The following is a 27,074-nucleotide window of genomic DNA, read 5'->3' on the forward strand; positions in this document are numbered from 1 at the left end:
GATAGGGCAGGAGTGGAGTGAAAAAAAAAGGGAAGTTTTTGAGATTTTGAAACAGTTTCACATATGTATGTTAAAGTAGTTTCAGAAACAGGGAAAAAGGAGTAGGGCAAAAAAAAATCTTTGAGAAGATAATGGCAAATTTTTTTCTACAATTTGTACAAACCCATAAGTCCTAGAAGCTATGCATAGTTCACAGGGGATAAAAACAGAAAAAGGCAGACTTAGAGCAAATCAGTCAGTATTATAGAGTCTCTAGAAGAAAATGTTAAGAGAGTGTGTTCATGACTGAGGCAACAAAAAGTCCTTGGAATACAAAGCATAGTAACCACAAAAGAAAAAAGAGAGAGAGAGAAAAAGGCTGGATAGAATAGAATATAGGGTTTTTTTTTAAATCAGAAGACAATAAACAAGAGAAAGCCAGAGTATGAAAAAGGTGTGTATAATACTAAGTTTATATACAGAATATTTCTGACCTCCTAGAATCAATCAATCAGAAGATAAGTACCAACAGCAAAAATACTTGGGTAAGATACATACACTAACTCTGTTCTTTAACCAGTAGTCTCCCTTGAACCTCTGTCAAATTATGCCTTGGGCCATGTCTCTGGCCTGACTAGTCCACTTATACCAAGAGAGAGAACCTCCGTACTAAATATCTGATAACTCTGGCTTGCTTTAGTAAGAAGCCTAGATCCTTAATGCCAGTTCTTTGTGATTTTCTATTTTCTAAATCATCTCATGCAGCCTAGTGGCTATTGATTCTGAGCTACTGTCCTTTCTGTATTCAGAGTTGAGTTTTGCTTGTTTCTTCTATTGTAATAGTATTATTTTATCTGTCTGTCTGTCTATCTATCCATCCATCCATCCATCCATCCATCCATCCATCCATCCATCCATCCATCCATCCATCCATTTGGAATTTGATACACGTATACAATGTATTTCAATCAAATGTCCTCCCTGTATGTCTTGGTTCTAATGAAAACAGCACTGAATAAAGGTTTCCTAACCATTTTAGGAAGTAGCAGGATAACCTTTTATTTAGTAAAGTCTGGCTAGATATAAATTTTCACAAACATAAATGAATACCAAAATGACATGAAAGGGTACTCTGTATCATTAATTGTATGAGGAATGCAAACTAAACCTACTAAAATGACTAAGAAAAACTGAAGAAAAAAAAAGCTAGTGAGGAGACTGAGTAAGTTCATTCTCATGTACTGCTGGTAGTTGATTATATAACAGTAGCATTTTAGTGAGTCATTTGGTAGGAGGTATATTTACTCATGACTTAAAAATTCCACACACAGGTATGTAACCATAATGAATGGAAACACAGAGGCCTTATTCATCATAAAAAAACAAACAAAAAAAAGTGAAAATGAATTAAATGTTCATCTGTAGAAGAGAATACTTACACCAAAGAATAGGATGTGGCAATGCAAAGAGAATGAAGTACTAATCTATTCAATATTTCTGAGTATGAGAAACCAGGCACACAATGCAACTCCATTCATGTGGCATCCCAAATGAAGCAAACCTAATCTATCATATGAGAAACTAGAAAGAAGTATCTTTTGGATACCTACCTGATCAGGGGTATGAGAGAACTTTCTTCTGTGGCAAACCTTATTTTGGATGATATTTACAATGCTCTTTAAAATTGTGAAATTATCAAACTCACATTTAAGATCTGTGCTTTGAGATAGGATCTCATATATGCCAGGCTGGCTTTGACCTTGAACAAATTATTCTTCTGCCTCTACCTCTTAAGCACTGGGATTACAGGTGCAGCTCCATATCTGGTTGGCTTTATGTAGTGCTAAGAATTAAACCCAGGGCTTCCTGCATGTTAGGCATGAAGAATGCCCTTTATAGATTTAACACAAAAAAATTCAAATATGTCCAACATTTAATTCTTTTCATTTGGTGGTACTGGGATTGAATTTAGTACCTCCCACACTCAAGGTAAGTATACTGCCACTTATCCCCTAAATAAACTCTTGGTTATTTTAATTTTACTTACCCCAAGAATATACTGGCAGGAGTGAGGCTCGAGCATGTACACAGTAACGGCATGCGGAGAATCTGATTCTTTACACCTAAAATACAGAGTACTTTAAGGTACTGCCTATGTCATAAAAAACAGGTACTTTCGTTATCCTATTAATCTATAAAAACTTTAAGTGGACTCAGCATAATTTAACTTAGATTTAATAATTTAATAACTATTTAGCTATGTTAATTTAAAACACAATTTAATAATTTATTTAGTTATTATATCTTATGTAAAACCTTAGTCAATGAAAAGTAGGTAAAAGAAAAGGATCCGACTTACTTTAGTTTTACAGTCACCTGTCTGGGTTTGTCAGTTATATCACAAATATCCCCATTTCCATAAAAATGTGACACCATCCTGAGTTGGAGAAACATACAAGCTTTATTACAGTTTCAGTAATTAGAATAACTGTAATGGGTAGGTGAGAAGGTTACATCACAGAGTCAGAGTCTATAAGGAAAATACAAATCAGAGAAACTTTGTACTATCTTTCTTAATAGTATCCATATCACATATAGGTCAGATTCAAAGTTTTTTGAGCTTGGTATGGTAACTCAATACTTCTAACAGCAGTCCTTAGGAGGATAAAGGGGCAGGATTGCTGTGAGCTTGAGGACTCTCTCAAATACCAACCAACCAACCAACCAACCAACCAAAACAAAGTAATAAAAGTTACTGTTTTAAAGATACCCGTTTGCCCAGATCAGCATGTTGTTTGGTGAAACAATTCTTTCTTTATGTTTTCCATCAAGCTGATCCCATTACATACTCTTCTGTATATGGCACAAAAAAATTCAATGCTCTGCCAAGGCATAACTCTCAGAGTGAGCAATATCTAAAGGAAAATTTTTTATTTTCTAGTCACACTCTGTTATGCTTCAATGTTGAGTGCATGAAGCCATAAACACTATTTTTGCAGGAAACATCCATCTAAAATAATTTGTCTGGCACATTGAACATTTAAGTATTTTTACTTTTATTTTCCTAACTTGGACTCTGGTCAGCCTGAAAAGTCAGCATATTTTTTTTAAAAACAATTCCTCACTACTTTCTGTTTCAGAAAGAAACAAAAACTATCATTTGAGAGGGAACAAGAATTAATCTTTTAAATGCACTGGATATGGGATTATAAGAAGAGCTTAAGCAGTTATTCTTGAGAAGTAAGATTACTTCACTTCTGGTACAATAAAATATACTTATATAGCACAAAAGGTAAGTAAGCACTACCTAACAAAAACTAAGTAAGAAGAGGAAATGACAAAGTATATTTAACAAGTTAGAAACTTATAAACACAAATGTTAGCTCCCAGTTCTAACCAAATCAAACTGTTGGAAGTGGGGAGTTAGCTCAGTGTTAGAGCACTTATCTAACATGGATGGAGGCTTAAATCTCCCTCACTATACAAGGAATAAAACTGAGACGGCTCAGTGGTTAAAAGCATTCACTGCTCTCTCAGAGGACCTGGGTTCAATTTCCAGTATCCCTGTGGAAGCTCACAACAGTATCCCTGTGGAAGCTCATAACTCTACTTCCAAGGAATCCAACACCCTCTATTAGCCACTGTGGGCAAGAGATGCACATATGGTGCGCATGCGCACACACACACACACACACATACACATTCAGGCAAACACTTAAATACACACAATAAAAATAAATAAACCTACAAGAGAAAATAGAACAATAAAACTAAAGAATAGAGTCATTGTCATGAACATCACAGCCAGTCTTAGATCACCATCACTATAAAGGATAGCATGTAGTTTAGTGCATGCTATGGCTAAACTAGGTTATTTTATTTAAGTGTCCTCATTACCTTATAAGGATATAAGTTGATACTTGAGACTTACAGATAATTTAATTTTCCTAAGTTACTACTACAAAAGAGCCAGCCAGCATTTGAACCTAGGCAGCCTATTTTCTATGACTTCTTTTTTTTTTTTAAAGACAGTTTGTCTAGCCCTAATTTATATTAAAGACATGCATCGGCATGTGCAGTTGATGACTGTATTCTTGACACTGGGTTGCTTCTTTCTGCAAAGGAAAGGAATCTAAAGGCTGTTCCCTAAATAGCACTGACCTAAAATTTTACCCATGTTTAAATTTAACTTTTTTTTTTTTTTTGATAAAGGCAGGGTCTTTCTACATAACCCTGGCTGCCCTGGAACTCACTAAGTAGACCAGGCTGGCCTCAAATTCAGCTCTGTCTCCCAAATGCTGGGATTAAAGGCATGTAGCATCATGTCTTACTCTGTATAGCTAAAATTTTCATCTGTCAATATTTTGAGTTTTTCAAGCCCAAGTGGATCAAATACCTTCACATAAAACCAGATACACTGAACTTGATATAAGAGAAAATGTAGAAAAGCCTTGAATGGAACAGTACAGGAGACACCTCCAGAATAAAACACTAATAGCACAGGCACTAAGATCAATAATTAATAAATGGGATCTCATGAAACTGAAAAGCTTCTGTAAGGCCAAAAAAAAAAAAAAAAAAAAAAAAATACTGTCAATAGGACAAAACAGCAGCCTATAGAATGGGAAATGATTTTTTACCAGCTCTATATCTGACAGTTAATTAATATCCAATATATATAAAGAACTCAAGAAACTAGACACCATCAAACCAAATAACCCATTTAAAAATGGGGTACAGATCTATCTAATCAGAAATTTCTCCACAGAGGCAGCACTTAAAGAAATGTTCAACATCCTTAGCTATAAGGGAAATGCAAATCAAAACAACTCTGAGATTCCATCTTACACTTGTCAGAATGGTTAAGATCAAAAACACTAGTGACAGTTCATGCTGGCAAGAGAAACACGCCTCCACTGCTGGTGGGAGTGCAAACTTGTATAGCCACTATAGAAATCAATATGGCAGTTTCTCAGAAAATTGGGAATGGATCTACATACCACTCCTGGGCATATACCTGGGTATATATCCTACCACAAAGACATGTGCTCAACTATTTCATAGCAGCTTTTTGGATAATAGTCAGAAAGTGGGAACAACCCAGATGTCCCTCAACCAAAGAATGGATAAAGGAAATATGCCATACTTTCACAATGGAGTATTACTAAGCTGTTAAAAACAATGACATCTGAAATTTGCAGGTGAATAGCTGAAACTAGAAAAGATCATTTTGACTGAGGTTACCAGAATGACAAACATGGTATGTATTCACTTATAAATGAATATTAATAGTAGAGAATAACTGTGCTACAATCCGCAGACCCAGAGGGGCTAAGTAGCATGGACGGATAAAGATGGGAGATCCATGGATGTCCCTGGGAACAGGAAACAATACATGTTGCAGGGGGTCTGAAGGCAGGAATAGGAGGGATCAGGTGGGGAGAGGATGGAGGGAGAGAGTACTGGGAGAGACAACTGGAACTGGGAAGCAATTTGGGGGCAAGGTGGAAACCTAATGCAATCCAAACTTCTAGGAATCTATTAGGGTGACCCTACCTAAGACTTCTACTAATGGGGGATAGGAAGCTTGAACCAGCCACATCCTTTAATCAGGCAAGGTTTCTAGTGGTGGGGCTGGGACAGCAATATGGGCACACAAACCTTTGACCTATAAATTGTTCTGCCAGGTTCTGGCACAGGTCTTGTAAGAATGGCTAATCAATGACTGGTCCAGTTTGAGACCCATGCCATGAGATGGAGGTAATCCCTGATACTGCCTAGAAGACACAGATACCTAGGATAGAATCAAAAAGGTCAGTGAACTGATGCCTAATGATACTCTGCTGCAGTGTAGATTGATGTCTGGGTAAAGTCTGACAAGTGAGATAGGCGGAGCTCATGGAATCCATCCTGCTGAAAACCCACGGAATCCACAATCCTGATCTCAGGGGCTGAGAGCGAACATACAATCAGGGAGCACGCACATGTGTTAAGAGTCGTGCAGCTTGGTGTTTTCGTGAGACTCCTCAAAGTGGGAGTGGGATTTGTTTGATGCATTTGCCTACTTTTGGGACCCTTGTCCTTCTACCAGATTGCTTCAGATGGCCTTAATATGAGGGGAGGTGACTAGTCTTACTGTTCCTTGATATGCCATGTTTGGTCGATATCCCTGAAGGGAGGTCTTTTCCCTGGTGGGCTGGGAAGTTAGGAGAGCTGGGAGGAGAAACTGGCCACCATGATGTAATATATGAGAGAATAAATAAATTTTAAAAATTGCCCTCAAAAATATGAGTCTTTTAAAATTATTTTTTGCATATTTTTTATTCACTTTATCTGATCGCTGCCCACTTTCCTCATCTCCCAGCTCACACAGTCCCTTCCCCCATTTCTTTCCCCTTCTCCTGAGAGGGTAGAGGTCCCCTACTGTGTATCCCCCCCACCTTGGCACATCCAGTTTCTACAGGGCTATGCACATCTTCTACCACTGAAGCCAGACAGGGCAGCTAGTTAGGAGAACATATTCCACAGAGAGGCAACAGCTTTAGGGACAGCCCCCATTCTATTTGTTGGAGGACCCACAAAAAGACCAAGCTGCACATAAACTGTTATAGGTCCAGCCTGTGATTGCTCTGTGGTTGGTATTCAGTCACTTGAGAGCACCAAGGGTCCAGGTTAATTGATACTGTTGGTTTTCCTGTGCAGTTCCCCTTCGGGCCTGCAGTCCTTCCCCAATCTTCCATAACAGTCAGTTTTAAAGGCAAATAGTCTTTACCTGACTGTCTGGGTGCCATCGTCTTGAAGATGATAAGCTCTAGCAGTATTTTTCTTAGCCCACTCAACATGCTCTTCTTGGTTCCATGTCCCCACAACTACAGAAGTTTTCCCATTATCTTTGTCCTAGTATATAGAAAAATACTAAATTTTAAAATTACATTTACCTTTTTTTGTATATGCTCAGTTGTCAGTCTTGGCATCTGGTACCTTCACCAATGAGCCATAGGGTGCCCGTGACAGTGTTTGTAGTTAGTAATGCATGTTGGACATGAGTAAATAGACCCCCCTATAATCCCCCGTCCTCATCTTCGTCCATTTACTGGATAACGATGTGATGATGTCAGTCAGAGTGAGGAAGAAGAATTTAAGTGATCTTTATTCTGTTTCTCTGAATAATGTAATTTAGCCTAATTCCAGATGAAGTAGCTTGTACCTCAATATCTTTTCCCATTTTTCTTTTTGTTGTATCAATTTCTTCCTGGAGATGTTTTTTTCTTTAGTTTCTTATATATGTGTGAAGGCATATGTACTCGAAGTGCTGTGAAGGTAGGTCAGAAGACAACTCTTTGGAACTGTCTTTTCTTTTCACCACTGCAGGATTTGAGTTCAAATTCAGGTTGTAAGACTTACACAGCACATTCTTTCATTTGCTGAGGCATTTTGCCAGAACCTTACTTTTTTTGAGTCAATGCCAACACCTCAAGCTCCTAAACCACACATTTAATTGCTAATATGTATTTTACTCAATCATAGACATACTACTATAATTTTTTTGAGAGAGGGGCATCAAATCCATGATATAAACTTTTGATTATATCAAGTACACATACAATGATAATAAATAAATATTTAAAAAAAATAAAGAAAAAACATACTGGGGAAGTACTTTACCACTCAGTCAAGGCCCTACAACCACTACTGTGATACTGTTATGAGTTGAATGTATCCCTCCCAAAACATTCCTAAATTTACAGCATGGGGAAGTAGAAAGTGATAGGTGATATTTAAGTCTTGAGTGCTGTATCCTTATGATAGGATGCTCTGAGTTTAAAATCCTACCCTTTTTACACTAAGAAATTAATTTAGGTATATGGTTATCTTGTCTGAATGTATGTCTGTGCAGTGTAAGGACACCTGCTGCCCATGTGACCAGAACAAAATGCTGGATTTCCTAGGACTAGGGTTACAGATGCTTATAAGTGACCATGTAATGCTGGAAATGGAAGCCTGGTCCTTTGGAAGAGCAGTTAGTTCTATGAATCACTAAACCATCTCTACACAGCTGAAAGCATTCTTACCCCTGTCTCCTTTTGCTTTGTTTCATGAGATGAAACAAGAAGGACCTCAAGAGATGGCAGACGCTTTGATAACCTCTCGAAATGTAAAATCTAGTTTCTTTTATATTAAGTTACCCAGTTTGTAGTATGCTGTTATAGCAGTACAAGAATGGACTCAGCCGCCTTACCTTACAGTTAATCTTTACTTCACCTCTCTACTTTTAAATAGGAACTTTGGAGTTTTACAGTCTCCACAGCTAATTTGATGGCACACTTATTTCTGTATCAAAACCATACAGAATCATTTCCTGATTCTGCCTTTACTGTTCTTTTTAAAGAAAACAAAAACACTATACGTTGTCTTACAAAAGTAAGCTCTTGTCCTCTTTCTCTCCTTATTCCTTGTTGTCCTTCATATTTTGTGCCAGGTAATCATGCTAAGCAATGATGTACTTCTGATTAATAGTACAGAAAACTTGTTAAGCAGCAAGTACAATGTGCAGTCACTTCCCTCATAGACTTTGTTGCCTAAAGGAAAAGAGCAATTGTGTTTCTTTCCTTCATTTTTTTTGGCCCCAGCAACTAGCCTTGTTAATTTCCAGACAGGGATCAGAATACGAAATGACTAGAAAGCTGCATAGGGAGCAAGGCTGTGGGGGTTTGAATTCCAGTCTTTTTATTTATTGCCTATGTAAAACCCTTGTTTATGTTCCTGAACCTTTGACTTTCTGAAAGGTGTTTTGAGGATTAAATGAGTAAATGTATAAAGTACTTAGTAACTGGCAAACTATTTTCTAATATATATACTAATTCCTTATATTTTATTATCATTCTCTATATATTTATATAGAATTAGGATATTTTAATACTAATAACCTAGTAGATCCATCAGAAATATATAGGTCACATGACCTAGGACAGATTAAATTTGGTAAATTATATGGGAATGTGTTAAGTATATGGGAAAGAGTCATTAAAATAACTGTATCAACTTTCTGGAAGGTGTTTTTTGTTTGTTTGTTTTCCTTTTTTTTCCAGTGTGCATATCTGTAACTCCAGCACTTATGGGGATTGACATTCTGAGTTAGTAAGACCTAGTCTCAACTAACCAATCAATCAACCAACCAACCAACCATACAAACAAACAAAAAATCCCGAAAACCCAAACCAACCAAAGCCCCCAAACTAAACAAACCTGAAACAATCAAAATAAATAAATAAAACCTTCAACTTAACCCAATCCAAATCAAGTAATAACAACAAAACTCTGAAAAACTAGACTAATGTAACTATCTAAAATGCTCATTAAAATACTTTCATAGTGGACTGGGGATGAGGCTCAGTTCATAGAATGCTTGCCTATCATGTAGAACAACCCAAGTTTGACACTTAGCACCATTTTAAACAGGTAGTATATTAGGGTATGCATGTAAGCCTAATACTCAGTAGAGGTAGGAGGATCAGATGTTCAAAGTCTTTCCTAGCTATAGAGGGAGTTTGTAGGTAGTTTGAGCTAAAGACTCAAAAATAAAACAACAACAAAAAAAACCAAAAAAAAAAAAAAAAAAAAAAAAAAAAAAAAAAAAAAAGCCAGAAGATGAATGAAATAGTACTTTCTTTTAGCTGAGAAAGGTGGTACATTTACCAAGTTTGATTAATTCTATAATCAATGTACTATCCTACTATCTCTTCATTTCTTAAGGATGAATTATAAGAATAACTCTAAATTAGGACAGCCCAATAGCCTATTAGTCTACTAGGCTCAGGGAAGTTTAAGAACACAGACAGTTAACAAGCTATATTCTTTTAAGATGACTGAAATCAGTTAATACTAAGTTTTCCAGTCTAAAAATCTTGGAATACTCTGGTTAATATTTCCATATTAAAATCACCTCACAATTGAAAGTAGTATTAAAGCCTTTCTTTTTTCCACAGGAGATTTAAAAAAACTATTCATTTTTTAATTATGTGTCTATGTGCATGTTGCACACTTGAGTACAGGTAACTGTAGAGGTACAGGAGGCACTGGGTTTCCTAGAGCTGGAGTTAACAGGCAGTTGTGAGTTGCCTCATATGGGTGCCAGGAATCAAACTTAGGTCATCTACAAGAACAGTACACATGCTAAACTGCTGAGCCAAATCTCTAGCCATCACAGACTTTAAAAACTTTAATCCAGGTATGGTGATGTAGTTCAATGTTCAGAACACTTAACATTATCTAGGAGGGCCCTAAAAAACAAATAAACAACCTGGTTTGTTGTTATTCTATACCTCATGATATTGATGTACATGTTTGCCATAGCAGAATTCATATTTCCACCAACCAACACCCTAAAGGAAAGAAACAGAGAAAGTTATACACAGAAAGGGAGACTGACGTAATAATGCCACTTTATAGCAGGAAGTATATATAATTTTTATGATTTATAAGATCAATAGTATGGTTTAGAATTAAAACAACAAAACCAAATATGACAGCCTGGTCTATACAGTGAGTTCCAGGACAGTCAGGGCTATATGTGAGTCCCTGTCTCAAAAACAGAAACAAAAAACCTTTGAGTGTATTTACACTGGTCTTAAGAGTCAGAGCAAATGTTACCTTTAAAACATAGCTCAGGTTTGAACTCTTGATTGCTGCATAACCAAAATGTAAGAAATAAATCACTGATGCCCATTCTAACCATCAACCAAAATCATACACGCTGCCATAGGAAAAATGTCAAACTTTTATGAGTAGGAAGAATATAATTAATAGGCATGAATGAGACTGTAGAGATGTGTGTGGTGTGTGACTACACAAAAGAAATGTTCATTGGTGATGGCATGAGCTGTGATTTCTCTCTGGACCCTTTTGTTCAGTGCTCCCAATAGACATGGGTTAGGTACTACATGTAAGGTTGTAAGATAAAATTTAAATGACAGTTTCACTTCCTTACCCCATGAAAGCAATAAGAGCCACTAAGGAATTCCTTTATGAGCTGGTCATCTGTCAGCTTGGAAATGTGGGTTGTTCCAACAGTGAGCACTGGCTGAGAGCCAACAGCAATAGGTTTGTGGATGGCTGGAAATCTTTCTTCTTTAGCAGATGGCAAATCTTCCTAAAATTAAGCAGACCGACATGTTTATAAGTTTCATCACATGTTCTTCCATTACAGCTTGTTATTTTAAAATCAGACAGAAATTTGGAAAAGTTTTCTTCCCCACTTAATTTTAATGTTTTAATAAAGGGGAATTTTGTGACTAGTGAAAAGTCTAGAAAAATGTTAGCTTTACCTCCAAGTGCCAGGAATGATAATGCCATGGCACACATTGGGAAAATGTCCCTTTTGTGTACTTTTGTCTTCCTTTTGTCAAGGACTTCAGGACTATGATTTGCATCTTTACACTTATTTTTGTAGAAGCCCTAAAGGGTAAAGCTCAGGTAACAAGTAGGATGAAAAGGAGTTGGCAGGGAGAAAATAGTATCATCAGTTGTAATTACTTAAATGTAGCTGAACTGGTTGTTGCTTTGGAGGAACCTGAAATTTACTCAAGTAGATCCAAAGTAATAAGGGAATTAACAACTGCAGACCTGTAAAGGAAGGGTAGATGGAAAAGACTTTTGATGCAGAATTGAAATATGAAGACTTTATCAAGAGAAATCATGATCAACAACCCCTGAAAGGTGAATGATCTGTGACATTTGTACATATAACTGTCTTAGGTAAATTGTGTTTGTTGTATATATTCATGATTTGAAGGAAAGACCCATTAGGGAAACTAGCTAAGTAAGAGATCTGGATGTTGGCTTGCAGGTATTAAGCAAAGGTACAGGTGTGTGTGTGTGTGTGTGTGTGTGTGTGTGTGTGTGTTTGTGTGTGTGTGTGTGTGTGTGTCAGAGAGAGAGAGAGAGAGAGAGAGAGAGACAGACAGACAGACAGACAGACAGACAGACAGACAGACAGAGAGAATAAGAATGTATGCAACTAGGTCCTTACAATACGCACCCAGGTATACTCTTAGTTCCAAGTGAACACAGTTTTAAGTAAATTACTTTAGAAGTCTCAAGTAATGAGTAATTTTTGGGACAAACCTAAAGGTAAAGTGTTAAATAAGGAATTGTTGTAACCCAGGTCAGGTTGACAGGAACCTAAAGTGACAAAGTTAGTGTGGAAAGAAATGTTATTTGTCAACAATGTTAATAAACTAGGATCTGATGGTTACCTGAATATTAACTCTCAATGAAGAAGAAATAAATTTAAACCAGTATTGAATAAATGAGTGTATTGATCAAACTGGGTAATTTACAAATCTTGAGAAGTTTTCTGATAATTTTCAATGAATATGCTGTCTCCTTTTTCAGTTGATATGGTGGTTGTCACTTAACAGAATGTGACTTTTAAATCCATTGCAACTTACAGGAGTCCTTGAATAGTTATTCACTTAGAAACCAATGACTACTCTTTTTCACACAATCAAAACAAAAAATGTGCTTTTTTTTTTTTTGTTTTGTTTTTAATGGATGCTAGGCAGGTATGATGGTTCAGGCTTCTAATTCCAGTACTCAGGAACCAGAAGTAGGAAGTTTAGGAATTCAAGGTCACCCTTGGCTGCTTGGTTCATTAGAATGAGGCCAGTTTGGGCTATGAGAACTCCTGTTCAAAACACAAACAAAAGAGAAAAAACAAGGCTCATAAAATTTTATTATATAATCCTATTCACACCCAAAGCCTATTGACAAAGTATCTCGTGACACTATCTTAAAGGTAAACATTAAATGTAAAGGAGACAGTATTAAGTTCTAAGTGGTTTAGGTCCAATAGGTAAAACTAATGACCTAAAGTACACAAGGTCCATAGCAGGAAAACCACAGGGCTGCTGAGTGAGACCCGCAGCTGAACTATGTAGTAACAATGGCAAAAATGCAAGCCTGACTTACTGCTTCCTTGATAGGCAGTCACTGTTATTTTAGGGTAAATTACTCAAGTTAGAACAAAACATCCAGGTATGGTGTGGCACATACCTTTAATCTTAAGACTTGACAGGCAGATTTTTGTGTGTTTGAGGATGGCCTCAAACTGGTCTACAGAGTAAGTTCTAAAAAAAAAAAAAAAAACAAGAAAAACAAAACAAAACAAAAATCCCAAAACAAACAAAACCAGAATAATAGATGGCTCGGTTTGTTTTTTTTTTTTTTTTTTTAAGATTTATTTACTTAATGTATATGAGTACACTGTAGCTGTGGACATCAACTTTAAGGGAGGAATTTAAATTTTCAATGAAGGAAAATACTCAGGTACAGACAGAAGATAAAATTAGAGAAAGCCAACTGAAGGTTATTAGAATACAATCTTTAGTCTATCTAGTTAATATACAACAAAGACCTCCAGACGATGATCATCTACAGGGTTGTGGAATTTGAATGGCAACCCATGGATGTGCTAGAACTGAGGAAATTTAAAGAAAGTGTCACCAAGTTTGGAATGAATTCACCTGTAGTAAAACAAATCCTGATTTCTTAGGCTATTAAAAATAGAATAATCCCCCAAGACAGGAGAGATATGGCAATAGCAATACTAGAGCCTGCCGCAAATTTACAGTGGTTCTCAAGTGGAGAGAAGAGACGAGGGAGATAGCATGAAGAGACGAGGGAGATAGCACGACAAAATAGACCCAGGGGTAGAGAGATTTCCACAGATCAGCTGCTTGGTGAAGGTCGCTTTGCTGAGGTAGAAGTGCAGGCTGTATATGATGAAGAAACTCTGGCACTGTGTTGACTATTAGCCTCAAAGGCCTTGGACCAAGTCACAGAATCAGGGAAAAAACTCGAACCATTCAATCAAGTCATACAAGGGCCTAAAGAAACTTTCCCTGACTTTTTACAAAGGCTAACCTCAGTTGTAGAAAGGAGTGTTATCAGACTCAACTGCAAGAAAGGCAATAACTGAGTTTTTAGCCTTTGAAAATTTGAATGTGGAATTCAAGGAAGTAATCAGACCACTGAGGGCAAGGTCAGCATCAGTAGATGAATGGATTAGATATACAGCTGATGTTGGATCTTGCTCACCTGATATAACTAATAGAAGCTGCCACTAGGTAGCTAGAGATGACCCGAGATTTCAAGTGTTTTAATTGTGGTGAGCAGGGTCATTTCAGAAATAACTGCAAGAAAAACCAAAGTAATACCAAAAGGGGGCCTATGCCTCCTGGAATATGTTAAATTTGACTAGGGAATGTAGAACAATAACAGACAAATGGGGCAACACTTTGCCAAAAAACTCCTAGGGGGGCCTCTAGCAGGCCCAAATGGTAGGCAGGGAGAGTTCTCTTCCTCAGAACAAATAAATGTTACTGCTTCAAAAACAGGTGTTCTGAGACCAGACAAGGCTGAGGCAAGTTCTATAGACAATTCCAAAAGCATCAAAGTGAGCCAAAAATGAATATTTCGGCAAACTTCTATAGAGGATCAAAGGTCAAAACTAAAAATACTAGTAAGCAATACTGAACTTGAAGGAATGGGTGACACTGGAGCAGATGTCATCATCAGCTCTCCAAGTCTTGGCCTGCTACTTGGCCACTTCAAAAAGTGGATATCTAATTTCAAGGTGTTGGCACTTTATTACAAATAAAGCAAAGTACCAGGTGGCTTAAATGTATAGGACCAGAAGGTCAAGTAGGACAATTGAGACCATATGTGGCTGATATAGCCATTAACTTATGGGGAAGAGATCTGTTACAGCAGTGGAAAACCCAAATTAATATCCCCTCGGTTTCAGTGTCTGGCTATGAAACCCATCAGGCTCCTAATAAAAATTTTAAATTAGTCAGGAAACACTATCAAAGGCAGTTACAGACTGTCCAAGCTGTCCATAAACAAGATACAGCAGAGGCTGACTTTAGTTTTACCCCACGGAGCCACTGCTGTTAAGACTCCAACAGCCTTGCCACTAAGGTGGTTGACCAACCCATTTGGTCTATGACAAAAGAAAAACTACAGGCATTAGAACAGCCAGTCCCGGAGAAGCTGGAGGCTCAGCATATAGAGGAGTCTAACAGCCCTTGGAATTCTCCAGTATTTATCATTTAAAAAAAAAAAAAAAATCTGGCAAATGGAAGATGTTGACAGATCTCAGAGCGTTTAAGAAGATTATTCAACTGATGGATTCACACTGCCTTCCTTGTTGCCTAAGGAATGGCCTATCATAGTGATTGACCTGAAAGATTTTTTTTCCACAATTTTTCTACATGAATTCGATAAGGAAAGGTTTGCTTTCTCAATACCTACCTTCAATAAAGATCACCCAGTAAAAAGATATCATTGGAAAGTCCTGCCACGAGGAATGTTAAATAGCCCTATCTTGTGCCAATATTTTGTACAACAGCTATTGGAGATGGTTCACAAACAATTTCCCCAATCTATTATTTATCATTATATAGATGACATCCTATTGGCTGATCCAAATATAAATATCCTGGAAAGAATGTTTAATGAGGTAAAACAAAACAAAACAACAAAAACCTTTGCCTTGCTGGGGATTGCAAATTGCCCCTGAAAAAATACAAAGAGGAAATTTTATTTATTATCTAGGGTATAAAATAAATCTGCAAAGGGTTAGGCCACAAAAGGTACAAATTAGAAGAAACCAATTAAGGACCCTTGATGATTTTCAGAAACTACTAGGAGATATTAACTGGCTGAGACCTGTGATTGGCTTGGCCACTCAAGAGCTAAGCAATTTATTTCAAATCATACAAGGTGTTAAAGATTTAAATAGCCCAAGAATACTATCAGCTGAGGCTGAGAAAGAGTTAGCTTTGGTAGAAAGGAAATTGCAGGACACACACCTAAATCATATTGATACAAAGATGGCCTGCATCTTAGTCATGTTACCTTCTACTAATTCTCTCTTATGCAGAGGGAAGATTATATCTTAGGATAAATATTTTTAGCACATAAACAGAGTAAGAAACTGAAAACCTACATGGAGAAGGTCTCAGAATTGATACTAAAAGGAAAAATGAGACCTTGTCAAGTATAATCTTCCTTTTGCATAAGAATTCCTGTAGGAGAATGAGGAGAGGGGGTGGCTGCTGGAAGAGGAAGAGGAAGAGGAAGATCAAGCTGAAGCATGTGTCCTGAAGAAACAAGTTATAAGGGATCTCCTAGCTGGGGAACGGATAGTATAGTGGTAGATCTGCCCAATCTAGGCACGCTGCTTGTATTCATATTGAGTTCTGTTTTCTTTGCATGGGCATATTTGGGTTAGAATGGTTAAAGCTAAACTAGGATTTTTGTTTTTGCAACTAAAGTTGAGAATTGCTCTTTTAAGGTCAATAAAGAATTCTGTTTGGATTTTGATGAGAACTGCATTGAATCTGTTTATCGCTTTTGGTAAGATGGCCATTTTTTCTATGTTAATCTATGAGCATGGGAAATCTTTATATCTTCTGATATCTTCTTCAATTTCTTTCTTTAAAGAGTTGAAGTTCTTGTCATGTAGGGTTATGGGGGGGGGGGTCCCAGGTCTGCTCCACCACAGAGTACAGCTGCTCAGGGAGGATCAAGCCCTGGGCAGAGGGTAAAAAAGGGGAGCTCTGGCTGGTCCCTCATGCGAAGTAACTGTGGTGGGCTTGAGCTTGCTTGTGGCTGGAAGCACAGAGAGGCCTTCTAAGGGAGATTAGATGGCTGCTTGTTGGCGAAGGCCTTCTCCATGGCTCCCCACAGCAGATCCAGATGAAAAGAGGCAGTCCATGGTTTTAAGGCATTTATTGTCATGGCAGAAAGTGGACGAGTAAAACTGCACCCCACTTCTCAGGGTGGGCCTAAGATTAAATACCTTTTGCAGGAAGGAGTGTCTAGGAAGGAAAGTTTATTGGCTAAGATTCCAGGCCTTTTGGTACCTCATCATAACAAAGATCTGTCTTGAGCCTATGTGACCTGTTGTCATTTCTTCTACCTATGGAGGGGCTTGGGACACTGCCTTAAAGTGACTGATGGCCACAAATTTATGGAGGGTTGTGGCTAGTGACAGGAGCCTGGTTCCCCAGAAGTCAGGTGAAGTGCCTACCATCCCTTCAAGGTCACTGGGGTTTATAGCCTCAGCTTAAACAGGAACCAGGCTGCCTTTCAGGGCCCCACATCGACATATAAGTCTTTCACTTGTAAAATATCTTGCACCAAGATATTTTATATTATTTGTGGCTACTGTGAAGGGTATTGTTTCCTTAATCTCTCTTAGCCTGTTTATCATTATATATAGAAAAGCTACGTACTTTTTTTGTATCCAGCAACTTTGCTGAAGGTGTTATCAGCTGTAGAGTTCCCTGGCAGAATTTTCAGGCCACTTATGTATATTATCTTATCATCTGTGAACAGCAATACTTTAACTTCTTTCTTTCCAATTTATATCCATTTAATCAGTTTAGCAGATTTTCAGAAAACTGGAAATGGATCACCTCAAGATCCAGCTATTCTACTCCTAGGCATATAACCAAAGGATACTCTACCATATCACAAGGACACTTGCTCAAATACATTTAGAGTAGTTTTATCATAATAGCCAGAAACTAGAAACAACCTAGATGTCCCTCAACTGAAGAATGGATTAGAAAAAAATGTGGTACACTTACACAGTGTAGTATTACTCAGCTATTAAAACCAATGGCATCATGAAATTTGTAGGCAAATAGATAGAAGTAGTAAAGATCATCCTGAGTGAGGTAACTCAGACCCAGAAAGGCAAACATGTGCTCACTTATAAGTAGGTATTAGCAGTAAAGCAATGCTATATTCAAGAGACTCAACAATGCTAAGTAACAAGGAAGTCTCAAGGGGGAATACTTGAATCTCATTGAAAAGGGAAAAAAGAATAGACATCATGAGTGGACAAGCAGGGGGTAGGTGTGCATGTGAGTGAGGGGACTGGGTAGGAGTGGGTGTGGGAATGGAAACAGGATGAATCAGGTAGGGGGAGAATGGATGAAGATAGTACTGGGAGAGACAAACAGAACAGCTGGAGGGCATTTCTGGGATCAACCAGAAACCAAGAGCAATGGAAACTCCCAGGCGTCTATGAGGGTAGCCCTAGCTAAGACTTCTTTCAATGAGGAATATGGATCCTGGATCACCCAGCTCCTCCGATCATCTCTATAACAGGCAAAACTTCCAATGAGGGGATTGGGACACCAACCTAGCCATAAAAATCTCTGATCTACAGTTTGTTCTGCCTAGAAGATGTGCAAGGGTAAAGATGGAGCAAGAGTGGCCAACCAATAATTGGTCTAGCTTGAGACTTATGAGAGACCCACCCCTGATACTGTTAATATTCTGCTATACCTAATGTGGTAGTTTGAATAGGCCTGGCCCAGGGAGTGGCACTATTAGGTGTGACCTTATTGGAGGAAATGTGTCACTATAGGGATGGATGAGCTTGAAGAGACCTTCCTCCTAGTTGCCTGGAAGTCAATATACTCCTGGCTTCCTTTGGATGAAGATATAGAATTCTCACCTCCTCCAGCACCATGCTTGTCTTGATGATAATGGACTGAACCTCTGAACCTGTAAGCCAGCCCCAATTAAATGTTGTCTTTTTTAAGAGTTGCCTTAGTCATGGTATCTCTTCACGGGGATGAAATCCCTGCAGACAGGAGCCTAGCATAACCATCATCAGAGAGGCTTCACCCAGCAATTTATTGAAACAGATGCAGAGACCAACAGTTAAACATTAGGTAATGCTTAAAAAGAAGGGGAGGAAGGACTCTAGGAGCCAGAAGTGTCAAGAAAACCATAAGGAACTCTAAAGAATCAACTAACCTGGGCCCATAGTGGCCCACAGAACTGAACCACCAACTAAGGTGCATGCATGAGACTGACCCTATGCACATACATAACTACTGCGCAGTGTGGCCTTCATGTGGAAGCAGGGGCTATCTACAACTCTGCTGCCTGTCATTGGGACCCTTTCCCCTACCAGGCTGCCTTGTTTAACCTCAATATAAGGTTGGCCAAGTTTTACTGCAATTTGTTATGTGAAGGCTGACTGATATTCATGGGAGGTTTCCCCTTTTCTGAAGAGAAAAGGAGGAGAAGTAGATGGGGTCAGAGGGAGGTAGGAGGGAAGGACTGGGAGGACAAAAGGGAGAGCAAATGGTGGCGGGGATGTAAAGTAAGCAAATTAATTTTTAAAAAATGATAAAAAAATTCTGGAAAGTATTAAGATAAAGAATTGATATTCAAATAGCTAGAATTTAAATTTTGAAGTTAATAAATTACCACTATAATTGCTACAGAAATATTTAACATATCTGTGGTACAGGTTCTAAAACACGGAAAATGAAACACTGAAGAAGTATAATTAGTTAAATCTCATACCTCTTTATTTCTTCTAAATGGCACCCTCAGTATCTCTTCCTGCTGTTCCAACTGTCTCAGTGTGAGGGGTTTAAAAGGCGATCCCGGCAGTGATTGACAGAATATGTCATTCACAGGAGAGGCTCTGAACCTAGTCAGTAGGAAAAAGCATTAAAGCTAAATATGAATGCTTTAAAGCACATGTGTACTATATGTTTAGAATTGAATGAACATCTTACTTGTACTTAGGATGACTGCACAAGAGTGGTGTCAAAATGACAACTTCATATTCACAAGTTGTAACTTCAGCTACTGAAAGGATTTCATGTTTAGATTCAGGATGGCATATGTACATCACAGTACTTGATCGGGGTCGATTTTGTTTCAGACTACAAGGTGTGCCATTTCCCATTCCCACAGGATAGTAGGGTGTCATCTGACCTTCAATGTTTTTAGTGGGAATCTTAAAAAAACGTGTAAGACAGACCTTTTATTAGAAATTTGAGGTGTGTTTGAGGATGGGAAAACATTTATTTTAAAAGAAATTTACATTTTCTTTGTAAGCAAAAGAGAAAAATTTCTGTACTTTTAGTCAACCTTAATGTTCTGATTCTTAGGTTCTTAGCTGAGCAAATATGTACTTAGGAATATGATACAGAACTAAAATTAAAATGTTAAGTTAGTGTTCATTTAAGTGAAGAGTACAAAGACATGGTTAATCTGAGTTATTCTCAATAGTTCTGAAGATACAAACTAAGCTAATGAAAAAAATATACTATACTGGGTTGCTTAGTTCCTTCACTAAACTGTAGTGAGCATTGTTTATATTTTATATTTTACACTTTACAAGTTTCAAGGCTGATTTCCAAGTAGGGCTGATAGTGAAAGATAAGAAAGAAAAGAAAGAAGAAAAAAGAAAGGAAGAAAGAAAGCAGCATCCTTTGAACTACATGAACACAATACTAATCTGAGCCATCATTTTATAGACATATATGAAGTACCTACAATATGCATATGCATAGCAGCTTTGCACTGGGCAGAGGTAAAAGACAGTTCTATCCTTAGCCTCTTTTATAGCCTGTGTAGGTGGGTAGCTTGCTATGTACATGTGCAGTTTATCTGATAGTCATAAGAGATGAGGAACAAGCAATTAAAAAATGCTTTTATTACCACTGTTTCCAATGCTACACAGAAAGCAAAACCATAATGCACTGAAATGATGGACTGGTACTTCGCAGACACATAAGTGATATTATTTTCCTTTATGTGGAGATTGAGCTTAGGGTGTTCATATGCTAGACACTGTTCTATTCCTGGGCGATACAGTCACTTTTCCTTGTTTTAACTGTTTTGGCATCATATTTATGTATTTGCATATATGTGCACATGCAGCTCTATGTTTATGTGAAGGTCAGAGGACAACTCTCAGGAGTCGGTTCTCTCCTTCTGCTATATGGAAGGTAAGAGTCTAGGAAGTCCTTGAACTTGTGACTCTCCTGCCTCAGTCTTCCAAGAAGCTGGGATGACAACCCTTTATTACTAGTGTCAGCTGAGAATTTACTTAGGTACTATTTAAAAAGTAAATAGTAGAATTACAACATAATTTATTTGTTTTTTAGACAGGGTCTCACTTATGTGAGATGGCCTGGATCATGAAATGGGTTGGGCTCACAGAAATTTGCTCACCTCTGTTTCCAGAATGCTGGAATTAAATGTGTGAGCCATCATGCCCAGTTGGTGATGTATCTTTCCATAGAAAACCCAGATGTCATAAATTTGTGAAATTTATCTGTCCTACTTCCTTACGGCATTATACAAGGAACATATATGTAGTTTTTGTCACTAAGGTCATACCTAACAATGAAGTGTGAAAACTTAACACATCACTTGCCTCATTTGACTTTTCTTTTTCTTTTGCTTCTCGTTCTGTAGAAACAATGCAAGAAAAAGGTAATCACTCAGCATGAACAATCACATCTTTACAATAAAAGTATCTATATTTTAAAATCAGTTTTAGGATACTAAACTTATTTTTAAAGAAGGTGCAAATATTACAGGAGTTTTGCTTTGGGGTGGGTTGTTGGGTATTGAAGCCAGGGCCTCACATGTGCTGGGTGTTTATACACCTGCTCTGTATGTCTGTCCTGTTTGTCCTTCTATCATTTCTATGAAAGACCTGAGTTTGGTTCCTGGGAATGACATGGTGGAGAGAACTGATTCCCACAGGTTTTCCTCTGACTCCTTTATGCACATACATAAAAAACTGTAACAATAATAAAGTTTAAAAAAGAAAATCACACAATATCCAGAACCATTCTCGTTTTTCTTTTCTCTCCTTTCCTCTCCCTCCCTCTGCTTTCTTCCTTCCTTCCTTCCTGAGTCAGTCTCATGTTGCCTAAGCATATAGGCCTTGCTATGTAAAGCAAATGGCCTTGAATTCCCTTTTCTTCTACCTTCCAAATCCTAGAACTGCAGTCATGCCCCACCATGCCTGGCCTTAAATTTTAGTTTGAACTTAAATGTTAAACCAAAACCCAGGAGTATTATCATCATTGTAGCAAGACTAACCTTTTTCATACTGAAGATTCTTAGCCAACATATTCCCAAGGTAGTATTCATGAATATTTACTTTCTACATTAAAAAAAAAAAAAAGTACAGCATTTTACAAACATATTTCATTTGCTACAACTTAAAAACTATCAATATCATTATGAAAATTTTCATTTTATGTTTTATATTTAAAGAAAAACATACTTGGCCAGTTTCTTTTTCTTCATGGTACTGTCGAATATGTTTCCCATGACATACTTCATAAGTCCAGTAAGATTCAATCTAAAAAGACAGATATGTTTTTAAATACACAAAAGCCATATAAGTCAACTGAATTTTACCTAAAATTTTAAGCATCTGGGCAGATTCTTCCTGAAATCTGGAATAAATTTTTATGAAGTGACACATAATTATGCCACACAAAATGCAAAACTTGTAAAGTGTAGGTGGTTTCTACTAACAGGCTCTGTATGAAGATTAAGTCAGAAATAGAGCTAGAATGTATTTGGGTCTGTAATAATTATCAGGCTAATTTTCTGTATAGCTTAAAAATAGTGATGCATTTTATAATTCTATCATGAAAGAAAGCTTTCCTTTGAACCCCAAAACATTCAAAGTAGTTCAGTAAATGATACTTTGATATTATACTATATAAGGTATACTATATAAGATTTTAAATGAACAACATACTATTAAGCAATAAGATTTGTGCCTAACTTAAAATGTGATATACCGTAATAAAGGAAGAAAAGCCATTTTAAGGATCTACTCACTGCTAGATACTTACTTTCAAATGCACATAAAATACTTACTCTGTAGGAACAACTGCTCTGTTTAAATAGTGGTTCCAAAAGCTCTCTTGGATTGGGGCCTTTGTAATCCTTTTCTTCTTCCTAGAAAAAAAAATAAGCTTAACAAACAGTTTTCCTAGAACTTCATCCAACTGTGCTGTCTGGGTATTAATTCAATGGTTAAATCACAAATGCTTGGAAATAAAAGAAAAAGAGTCAACAACTTTAACAAGAACCTATGGGATGGCACTTCTTTCAAATAAATCAAATATAACGTATAAAGCCACACACACACACACACACACACACACACACACACACACACACACACAAAACCAAACAAACCTTCTATAGCATTTCATTCTCTTTTTAAAAAGGTTCTTAAGTATCAGTTTTCTGAACAATTCTTGTAGTCTTATTTCAGAATTTGTAATTACCTATATTCCCAAATTCTAGCTATGGAAGTTTTAGAATGGTTCTATTATGGAAAGGTTCTTTCTAGCTTCCTTCATACTCTTCTACTTCAGATTGAGACACATGTGTGGCTATGTGGGTGGATTTTGTTTTAAAAGGGTTTAAAACAGCATGGAATAGCTGCCTTGGACAGACTTCAAATATGAACAGAACTTAAGAAAAGTCCTGAGTTTAATATTTCTACTTTACAGACCATGAAAATGTAAACTGGCTTAACCAATTCATTGAGTAGAGGAACTGATTTTCTAATTGATGAAGCCTAACTGTAGGCTAGACCTCAGCCTCTTGGCTCTAGGCTGCTGTCCTTTATACCTTTCTATACAGCCTCTCCTGTCTCATCTTGAAAGAAGTCATTGCCTTGAAGGATGGATGAGAGGAGTTAGGTCATTTTAGGAGAACGAAAAGGGCACGAGCTAAGGTAGTAAGAAAGTATAAGGAACCTAGAGAATTATTTATTATAAAAATTCTTTATGAAAGCACTATGTTTATATTGAAAAGCTATACTATGTTTAACAACCACCATTTCTATAAAGAAAAACAAGAAGTTAGCTTTTTATTAAAAACATTAATAACTAATTCCTCTTTCCCTTTTGTAATTTCAGACAAGGTCTCACAATGTAGTCCAGGCTGGTCTTAAACTCATGATAATCCTTCTGCCTCAACCTCTTAGTGTTGAGATTACAGGTGTGAACACCACACTTTCCTGGTTGCTAATTTTGCCAAAATAAATCCTCAAATCAAAGAAAACAATAAGAGGTTATATTTTTATGCTACAAGATTGTTGAGAATCTTTTCATTTATTTTTAAGGTATATGATCCTAAGGTTGTAAAATACATCTTTAGTGAGAGAGATCAACAATATATACATAAAAATGTACCTCATCCCCACTTGTCACAAGAGGAAGTATACATTTGTATTTTTCTTTATGTGCAGTTGTCATGATGATGTAATTATCTTCTTTATATAAAACTCCAGTTGTAGGCTAGAAATAAAATACAAAACATACATTATTTTTTTCAGTTAAAGTGCTTAAGCCTGAATGAATACATTCAGTGCTAGTTAGAACAAAGGATCCACAAGTAAATTTACCATTTTGACTTAAGATTTTTAAAGCATATTTTCAGAGCTATGCAAAATAGTGTAAATATCTTTAAATGATTAGGTGGAAATAACAAACTGTATATTGTTGTCCAATCTAACAGAAAAAAGTAACGTTTGGAATGTAAAAGAAAACCAATAAGGCAACAGGTTGAAATTTACCTATTAATAAGCACATTGAGGTTGTACATGTGGCATGCACCTCTAAGCCCAGCCTTTGGGAGGCAATGGCAGGTGGATCTGTTTAAATTCTAGTCTCCCATGGTCTACTTTTTTGGTGGTGCTGAAAACAGAATCTAGATCTAGGTGTGTGCTAAGTATATGCCACTGAGCTATACTCCTAGCTTAAGAGACAAGAATGATCACAAGAATGCTGTCACAGAATACCCATAGCTTCTATCAGCAATCATCTATATTTGACAATCTTTAGGACTTTACAAATATATTATGAATTTGGTTGGATGAGACACTAGAATATAATTTAAAGCAGTTATTTTTCATACTTAAGGAATATATGAATTTATTTATAAATAAGTTCTTATAAAAAGAATAGTTATCATGGACCCTCTGTGCTGAAATGTCTTTTCTGAATAGATATCAGGAGTCAGCATACTTTACTGCAATGAGCCAGAGTAAATGTTTTAGGCTTTATGGGCATTATTGACTGTTGCCACTTTATCACTTTAGCAACAAAGTACAATATGTAAACAAACAGACATGACTATTAACAAAACTATAAAAACATGTAGTTGACTAGCATAATGGCTACAGTTCATTCCTATCATGTCAACAAAACTACCCTTAAGTTTCCTATACTATAAAAACTAACGTACGTTGTTCATATGAACCTTTATATTCTAAGCAAATACTTCACTTAATGTAACATAACATTTTACTAAAAATTTTTGATACATATTTTATTTTCAAATTTAAAATTTATAATTTGAATTTATAATTCAAGTCTCTTTTCACTTTTGTTGGCTATAAATCTATTGCCTATTTGGCTCTTACTGTTAAATATGTCTGTTCTTTTCTCATCTTAACAATAAAACTTTATTGTATTTAAACTAATACTACTTGGAACCAATGAAATCTTAAATATAAATAAAAATAGGGTAATGTTTTCCCAAGACAATGATAGAAACAGAAAGGCAGTATTAACTCTTAGAAGCCTCAGAAATAAGTTCCAGGCTTTCTGCCCTTTACACCCAAATTTGAAAAATACCCAAATCCTTTTGGAAATGGCATTGATTTGAATGTAACCTATGCAGTAGCCTTCCTTATATTTTAAATCTTATGTAGATAATTTACAATAATAATGCAATGCAAATGTTTAAATATATGTTAATACTGTTTTACTTTTTATTTTCATTTTTGGGAATGGGAAAAAAAGGTCTATATACATTCTGTTTAGACCCAATTGTTTTCCTCTGACTTTTGTTGGTATGACAATTAAAAAAAAAAATCTCTCTGCCTGTATCCATCCATCTATCCGTCTGTCTGTCTGTCTGTCTATCTATCTATCTTAGAATAGCGTCTATGTAGTACTAGTTGTTCTGGAACTTGTGTAGACTAGGCTGGCCATCAACTCGGAGATCTGCTGGTCTTTGTTTCCGAATTTTTTTTCTAGATACTGCAGATTGGTCTTAAATGAAGTCACGAAGGATGACAGGATGGCATTTAATCCACAATTAATCAATCCTGCTTCAGTGTCCTAAGTCTTGGATTATAGGAATATGTCCCCTTCTCTTGAGAATTTTGATAATAGGCTAGATAAATCTACACATACAGAACCTGCAAATGTGAACATGTAAAGCCAACTATCTTCTTTTAACTACTTTGTATTTATTAATTTATTCACCGTCAAATAAAACATTATACTAATTTTTACAGCATTATAAAGCAGAGAAAAGTACTCTGAGGCCAGAGCTTAAATAACTTGTCTAATGTTAATCTAAATGTTAATCTACCAAGATGAAACAGAGCTCAGAGAAGCCAAGCAGGCTAGCTCCATAGGAGTGTGCTGAACTGTTTTAACATATTTGAGCCAGCTTTTATTATATATTCTAAAGATTACTGTGTATACTTATTTTATGACCAACAGTCCTTGTTTAAAAGACCATTTTAGGTGATGAGGGAATCAAAGTATTTGAAACTTTAGAGCCGTAGGGTCAAACTGTATTTACTTTCTGGTGACAGTCTCATGTAACACAAGCTAGCTTCAAACTTGCTATATAGACAATGAACTAAGAAGCTAAGCTAGCCTTGAATGTCTGATCTTTTTGTCTCTACTTAGCAAGTGTTGGGATTAGAGAAATGTGCTACCATATCTTGCCTAGAAGACAATTCTTTTAGTTTATCAAAAGACTATTTATTCATTTATTTTTGAGGTAGGATCTCACTGTATAGCCCTGGTTGGCCTACAACTTGCTATGTAGTGCAGGCTGGCCTTGAACTCAGAGATCAGCCTGCCTGTGCCTCCTGAGTGCTGGTATCAGCAGTATGCACACCACTTCCTGTCTGGTTTTCAAAAACGGGGATGCAACAGTGAAAACTTTGTTGGATCAGTGAGTTGTGTACAACTAGGATCACAAGGTATACTCTTGGTTATCTTTACCTATATATATTTTGGGAGTATAAATTACTAGAAGAGTAAGGTGTGGTAGTGTGTGTTTATAATCCCTAATTCCAGGTTTTGGGGGACACTGAAGCAGATGGATATCCTCAAGATAGACGCCAGTAAGACTTTACCTCAACAACAGCAAAACAAATAAGTACAACAACAGGCTTAGGAAAAAAT

General features: G+C 36.8%; 1 protein-coding gene across 1 annotated transcript in view; it reads right to left on the reverse strand.

Moving 5' to 3' along the window:
- Positions 1-27,074, reverse strand: part of ERLEC1 (endoplasmic reticulum lectin 1) — a 30,245-nt gene that overhangs the window by 956 nt on the left and 2,215 nt on the right. Inside the window, exons 2-13 of the mRNA XM_080939059.1 lie at positions 24,054-24,158; positions 22,723-22,803; positions 22,115-22,192; positions 21,928-21,991; positions 21,251-21,285; positions 19,599-19,822; positions 19,381-19,510; positions 10,967-11,128; positions 10,302-10,361; positions 6,752-6,876; positions 2,339-2,416; positions 2,027-2,102 (exon numbers count right to left, since the gene is read on the reverse strand). Coding sequence (XP_080795185.1) covers positions 2,027-2,102; positions 2,339-2,416; positions 6,752-6,876; positions 10,302-10,361; positions 10,967-11,128; positions 19,381-19,510; positions 19,599-19,822; positions 21,251-21,285; positions 21,928-21,991; positions 22,115-22,192; positions 22,723-22,803; positions 24,054-24,158 — 1,218 coding nt within the window. The remainder of the gene's footprint in view (positions 1-2,026; positions 2,103-2,338; positions 2,417-6,751; positions 6,877-10,301; positions 10,362-10,966; positions 11,129-19,380; positions 19,511-19,598; positions 19,823-21,250; positions 21,286-21,927; positions 21,992-22,114; positions 22,193-22,722; positions 22,804-24,053; positions 24,159-27,074) is intronic.

Source organism: Micromys minutus (assembly GCF_963924665.1).
Source record: "Micromys minutus genome assembly, chromosome: 1".
NCBI classification, from domain to species: domain Eukaryota; kingdom Metazoa; phylum Chordata; class Mammalia; order Rodentia; family Muridae; genus Micromys; species Micromys minutus.